The sequence below is a fragment of the Ammodytes marinus genome, assembly GCF_949987685.1.
Source record: "Ammodytes marinus genome assembly, chromosome: 1".
Lineage (NCBI taxonomy): Eukaryota > Metazoa > Chordata > Actinopteri > Uranoscopiformes > Ammodytidae > Ammodytes > Ammodytes marinus.
The window spans coordinates 36,896,874-36,904,373 of record NC_137230.1 but is presented as its reverse complement, the minus strand read 5'-3'; the positions used below and the strand labels follow the sequence as shown (position 1 = coordinate 36,904,373).

The following is a 7,500-nucleotide window of genomic DNA, read 5'->3' as shown; positions in this document are numbered from 1 at the left end:
AATTAACCAATTTGGGATGTCTGTTTTAACTTAATTATTTTGATGTATAAAGCATTAATTTTTGCCTTTAAGTGAAATAACAATAATGCAACTATTGGGTTCTGAATACACGTATTTTTCCCATATATATATAAAGCATAGGCCTACTGAAAAACTGAAATGAAAAGGAAAATAAATGTATAGAAAAAGTATTTATTTTAATACATAGGTTCATGTGAAGGGTTGTGAGAATATTTCCTATTTCACTGTGCATCTGTGTAGGACGGGTTATAACCATTTATAATATTTGAGTAAATAATTCACTAATTATATATATTTTTTAGGCCTAAAATAATAATTTATTTCAGTGAATTATCTTTTTAGTACTATTTTTAATTTTTCTAAATTTTCTTAATTATATTATCCAATTTTTTTTGTAGGACTTGTTATAAGCATTTATAATATTTGAGAAAATAATTCACTGATTATATATATTTTTTAGGTCTAAAATAATAATTTATTCCAGTGAATTATTTATTCCATTACTTTTCTTTATTTCTTAAATTTTCTTAATTATCTTATTACATTTTTTAATTCTTTAAACACGTTTGATTTGATTTAATTTACATCTATAATATTCAGTTACTTTTTTTCATTGTATTACCTTAAAAAGTACATTTAGGAAAGTCCCAGTAAAGAAATCTGGTGGTGAATTTTTTTAGATGCTTGTAATGATCATAAAAACTGGTTCAAAATAAAAAATATTAATATTTATTTAATATAATTTAATCGTTTTTTTCATTTACAATTGTTGCTTATGTGCTCTTGGTCTGTACATTATGTGTTGAATTTTTTCTATAATTTTACTGTTTATATGATTTCATAAATGTGCATTATCCCTGTTAAATAAATAGCCAAAATAAAATAAAATAAAATAAAATAAAATAAAATAAAATAAAATAAAATAAAATAAAATAAAATAAAATAAAATAAAATAAAATAAAATAAAATAAAATAAAATAAAATAAAATAAAATAAAAATAAGAATTCCTTTGCATAGCATATCTGTTTCAAGAATTAATTAAAACCCATCTCTATAATTCCTAATCTTCTATCATACCTACTACACATACACAAATCATATCTTCTTCATTTTCATTTTCCTAGACATTGGAGCGATTTGATTGGCTAGCTTTTGTTATTTACGTCATGACGTCAGAGCAGCAGCGTCACCCTCCCATAAGCCAGTCCCGTCCCGTCTCGTCCGCAGAGGGAGAGACACACAAGACAAGTGGCAAAGAGGGGGCCAGTCATCTCCGAACACTCTTTTGCTCGCATCTTACACCTAGAATAACCCCACGCTAGAGCCTGTATGGTGGATATTATCTTCAGCTCTTCTTTTTTGGGTGATATGGGGGATCATTCCAAAAGTAAGTAAAGCGATTTGGGACAATTTAGTGTTGAATTCGCGATTTTTTTTTACATTTGTAGTTTTTTCGGGATTTTTTTTTTGAGGGGCTATACTGATGATTTTCAGCAGTGCGCCGATCGTTGCTATAGTACATTTTTTGTGTGTTTTTCCATAGGTTTGAGTAGGAGTATAAGACATTTTGAGTTCGCTTTTGGGAGACTAAAAAAGGCTTAATCTTGTAGGCTACATAACATTGTAAAGGACATGTCGGAGTATGGCAAAATAAGATTGTAGCCTATTTTTCCTCATATTGCAACTTTTTTGTAGGACTATATTCTTTCTGCTGTAGATTTTAAACAATGCAGTCTTGCTTTAGTAAGACTAAAAAGTCCTTGTGTTTTAGCCTACATATACCATTGCATGGAGTAGGAGACAAACAACTAGAAATAGGCCTACAGAGCAAAGAAAGGCAGTTTTTTTTATTTAAAAAAGTGAAAATAACATGCTCTAGTTGTTTCTTAATAGCGTATTTCTAACACGCTATTGGGTCTATTTTTTTTATTGTTTTCGCCGAGAAGCAAGCAAGTAGCCTATATATTACAAGGACATATCTAGTCCGCAAAAAAACCCGAAATAGCCCCAAATAAAGCTGTTTTTTAACGTTAAAAAATTAAAAACACATGCTCTAGTTGTTAATAGCTATTTTAACATGCTATTGACTCATTTCGTTGCAGAGCGTAACACGCTATTGGGTCTATTTGTGTTTGTTTGCAGAGAAGCAAGCAAGAAGCCTATACATACATACCATTGCAAGGACTTATCCAGTCCGCAAAAAAAAAGTAGAAATAGCCAAAAAAAAGCTGTTTATTTTTAACAATTTAAAACGTGAAAAAGACGTGATCTAGTTGTTTCTTAATAGTATATGTTTTAGTCTGTAAAAATTGAACAATGCATTATAGCTTTAGTTTGACAAAAAAAGTCTATTTTTAAGCCTATACATATGCAAGGACACATATCCCATCTGTAAAAACAGAGGAAAGGAGTGCAAAAAAAGATAGATTTTCAAAACTAAAAAGTGAAAAACACACGCTCTAGTTGTTTCTTAGCGTATATTTAACGCGCTATTGGGTCTATTTTTTGTCTGCAGAGAAGCAAGGCAGTAGGACATATCCTGTCCGCAAAAACAAATTAAATATAGCCCCAAAAAAGCTGTTTTTTAAAAAGTGAAAAAGACATGCTCTATTCTAGTTGTTCTCTAATAGCGTATATTTAACACGCTATTGGGTCTATTTTTATTTTGTTTGCTTACAGAGAAGCAATCACGTAGCCTACACACCATTACAAGGACATATCCAGTCTGCAAAAAAGACTCAAATAACCTAAACAAGCATTTATTTATTTAACAATAAAACGTGGAAAAACACATGCGTATAGCCCATTTAACAAGCTATTGGGTCTATTTTTTCATAAATTTTTCTTGTTCGCAGAGAAGCAATCCATCGCGATGTGTGTAGGCTGTGGAAGTCAGATTCATGACCAGTACATCCTCAGAGTTTCCCCGGACATGGAGTGGCACGCGGCCTGCCTCAAGTGCGCAGAGTGCAGCGCATATCTGGACGAGAGCAACACCTGCTTCGTGCGCGAGGGAAAAACATATTGCAAGAGAGATTATGTAAGGTAGGAGTTCTGAGAGATATATTCTATGTATTTATATATATATATATTTATTATTTTTTATTTATTTATTATTCTTTCGGACAATTCCACACAATACACAATTTTCTCTTGCAAATATTCATACATCATACTTTGTGTTGTCCGAAGGGAGACGGAAGAAGCAAAAGGCTTATCAGGTCCCGCCCCCATAAATATATATATATATATACGCTGCACCATTTCTAACTATTAGCCTGGACTCAGATCACCTTATTGTCCGTCTTGAAACCTATTTCAAACGTGATTAGAATTTGATTTGAAAGGTAGGAATTTGGAAGTGAATTCTAGGTGTATATATGTGTCTTTGTCGCTATAATTGTGACGTTAAATGTATGAATTCGGATAAAAAAAGCTTAATTATATGTCTTGAACCTATTTAAAAAGAGAGTATGTAAGGTAGGAATTTGGAGAGATATATTCTATGTACTTATATATTAAACTGCACACCATTTTTTAACACTTTTTATGTTGAACACGGATTAAGAAAGCCTTATTGTATTTATTTTATTTATTTAACTTTTATTTATCCTCGAGAGACCAATTGAGGGGTGACCCTCATTTACAATGACGTCGAGATCAAACCAATTCAAAGGAAAAACAACAATACATAAACAATATTCAATGCAAATACATCAAATACACAACAACAGGTGAAGAGAAAAAACAAACAATTGAAACATTTACACAGTGGTGAAGAGTGATGTCGTAAACCTATTGCAAATGAGATTATGATAGGAGTTTGGTCATGTATATTCCTGTGTATATATAGATATGTAGTTTTTATCGGGTTTTGTGTGTTTTCAATATTAATGTGATGTTTTTTTTTGTATTGATTGAGACGCAAAAAAATATTATTGTCCTTCTAAAACCTATTGAAAAAGTGATTATGTAAGGTAGGAATTTGGAAGTGAATTCTAGGTATATTTATATATGTGTCTTTGTCGCTATAATTGTGAAGATAAATGTATGAATTTAGACTCAGAACACGCCAAGATATATTCTATGTTCAGTACATGCATGAGGGCATATACGCAGTTGTTTATTGGTTATTAAATATGATGTAATGGCCTATTTTTCCACAATTTTTGAAAAATTTGAAAGTTTTTTTTTGTGGAAATGTATATATTTCTTATATTTTTCGTTTGGTACAATGCGGTATGAATATATTTGTTATACAGGAACACTTTGAATGTGACGTTAAATGTATGAATTCGGATTAAGAACACATTATTGTATGTCCAAAAACCTATCGCAAAAGAGATAAGAGTTTGGAAATAGCCTACATTTTATCGTTTTTATTTACATATGTATTACATTTTCGTTTGCTACTGTATGGTAGCATATGGATATTTCTGTTACATCATCGATACAGTAACACTTTGAATGAAGTTAAACGTATTGATTCGGACTCAGAACGCCTTAGTATCTGTCTAAAACCTATCGCTAAAGAGAGTTAAGGTCTTTTCTGATTATAACACACTGTCTTAATCACTTTTGAAATGTAAAATTGAATAGGTTAATATTTTGTAAACGTAATTGAAGATTGATTTAGACCTACAACAGACAGCGCAAGACAAATCCGGACAGTAGACAAACAACACATGTTCCTAAAAACAGAATAAAATACATAAAAAACTAATCATTTAGACAGGATAAAGATCGCAATGTGCTACTGTCTGTGTGCATAAGGGCAGAGCGTGTATGTGCACGTGTGGATCGTTACCTCATATTTAAGATGTTTTATGGCGGTGGGAATTATGCCGTTTTGAAGTGTTTTAATATATAACTGTGTTTATATTGAATCGATTATATTATAAGAAGATTAATCCTTTTTTTTTAAACATTTTATTACGCCAAAAAAAAATCCGAGTAACACGTTTGTCAAGCGCAAATTAACTGCGCAGTTTGATATAGGCCACAATGAAACGTACAAGAGAAAAAAATAATACAGAACAGGCTATATTGTCCATTCAAATATAGGAATATACGGTATAGGCCTTAAGTATAATAGGATATGTGATAAAAAAATAAGCTAATAGGCTACTGTAACAAAATATTGATTATTAACATGCCTGTGTGAAAACGAGCTTCCTACACATATTTGCGATAAACGTAAAAAAATTATAAAGAAATACAATCTATCTATCTATCTATCTATCTATCTATCTATCTATCTATCTATCTATCTATCTATCTATCTATCTATCTATCTATCTATCTATCTATCTATCTATCTATCTATCGATCTATCTATCCATCTATCCATCTATCCATCTATCCATCTATCCATCCATCCATCCATCCATCCATCCATCCATCCATCCATCCATCCATCCATCCATCCATCCATCGAGTTAAGAAGCGACAGTTTTCTATGTTATTTTCGTTTTTACATGGCTTCCTATAGCCTACATCGTATCTTTCCCCCTTTTCCCCATTTTCTTCCCCGGCTATTTGGAATAAAATGCGCAAAAATGCAACTTTGTAGGACAGGCTTTGTTATTTAGCATTTACATGTCTTCAATATGTCAAATTCTCCCCCAATTATAACGATTTGCCCCATTTCTCTCCCCCTTTCTTCCCCCGCCAGGCTATTTGGAATAAAATGCGCCAAATGCAACTTGGGATTTAGCAGCAGTGACTTGGTGATGCGCGCGAGAGACAGCGTGTACCACATCGAGTGCTTCCGATGCGCCGTGTGCAGCCGCCAGCTCTTGCCGGGAGATGAGTTCTCTCTGCGGGCAGACGAGCTGCTGTGTCGCGCCGATCACACGCTGCTGCTGGAGCGCAGCGCCGCGGGGAGTCCACTCAGCCCCGGGCATGTGCATTCAAACAGGGCGCTGCATCTGACAGGTATATACGATCTATTTATAGCAATTATGAGCGTATTGTGACTATTATTGGTCGTTTGCAGATACAAAAATGTGTAGAAAGCAGGTTCTAGGCAGATACATGGATAGATAGATACATAGACAGACAGACAGGCAGACAGACAGACAGACAGACAGACAGACAGACAGACAGACAGACAGACATGTGCATTCAAACAGAGCGCTGCATCTGACAGGTATATACGTCTATTTTTTGTTATTTTGTCCGTCTATGGCAGTTATTAGCTTATTTTTAGTATTATTATTCGTTTATTCAGTTTGCTTGAACTAATGGTGAGGTCCGTCTAGTAGTAGGCCTATGACAACTTATTTTATTGGATAGCACCTTTCAACATAAAGATAAAAGTGCTTTACATTGCAGATACAAACATGTATATTCAAAATCTAGCCTAGCCTTATTAGCCCTTAATTATGGGTTTTCAATAACATCTTCATATCGGAAAGTCGGCATTTTATTCATAAAAATACTGTTGTTTTTGCAAGAAATTATTAGGCTATATCTTACAACAAATTAAACACAAATGGCCTAAACAGTAGCCCAAATAGTACGCGTCCACACTCCAACATGGCGCTACATCTGGCATTAATTACAACATTTATTTTGTTATTGAACCTTTTCAATGACTTTTTAATCTGTGATGATATAGGCTTACTGAATCCGTCGCCTTGCGCAAACGTAATTGGCAGCTCCGTGTGTGTGGCATTACAAGACAATTATTGTTCATTTAATCACCTTACGTGTGCCAATGGAGAGGGTTTTATTACATCATTACAACCAGTATTTTCTATAGCAGTCAGTCTTTTCAAAATAAAGGTACATAGTTAGAGCAGATAGAAAAATGTGTATACAAAATCTAAGCAAAACAAGAAGAAAGCTGGTCCACTAAACCCCGGACACATGCATTCAAACAGAGCGCTGCATCTGACAGGTGTATACGTCTGTTTATGGCATTAATACCACCTTTATTTTGATTGATAGATAGATAGATAGATAGATAGATAGATAGATAGATAGATAGATAGATAGATAGATAGATAGATAGATAGATAGATAGATAGATAGATAGATAGATAGATAGATAGATAGATGGCATTAATACAACCTTTTGTAGGCCTATAGTACCTTTTCAAAATAAACTAAGCAAGTTGTAGCAGTATAGGCACTGCTTTTTAATTCTTATTATTTATTGTTGCGTCTAAGCTGCTGTGTGACGTATTCATCGATTTGCGCAAATGTAACTCGGTTATATTAACATGTAAGGACAACAAATGATAATCTAATCTAATCTGATTTAATCTAATACAAAAAGCAGGTCCGCGCCTAGAATTATATACACCCAACATTACTGTTTGTTTTCGTTTATCAAATTTGACTTGAGCCGAATGGAGCGGTTGACAATCACATCTGGAAATCGGGAACCTTGGCATTTTATCCCCAAATAAAAAAAACCTGGTGTGATTATGAAAGGAATTATTATATTTGACAACAAATGAAAACCGTAA

General features: G+C 33.1%; 1 protein-coding gene across 1 annotated transcript in view; it reads left to right on the top strand.

Moving 5' to 3' along the window:
* Positions 1–1,351: 1,351 nt before the first annotated feature.
* The window catches only part of isl2b (ISL LIM homeobox 2b), a gene marked incomplete at both ends in the record, with an annotated part of 13,097 nt that continues 6,948 nt past the window's right edge, over positions 1,352–7,500 (top strand). Inside the window, 3 exons of the mRNA XM_080031999.1 lie at positions 1,352–1,409; positions 2,878–3,067; positions 5,697–5,959. Coding sequence (XP_079888125.1) covers positions 1,352–1,409; positions 2,878–3,067; positions 5,697–5,959 — 511 coding nt within the window. The remainder of the gene's footprint in view (positions 1,410–2,877; positions 3,068–5,696; positions 5,960–7,500) is intronic.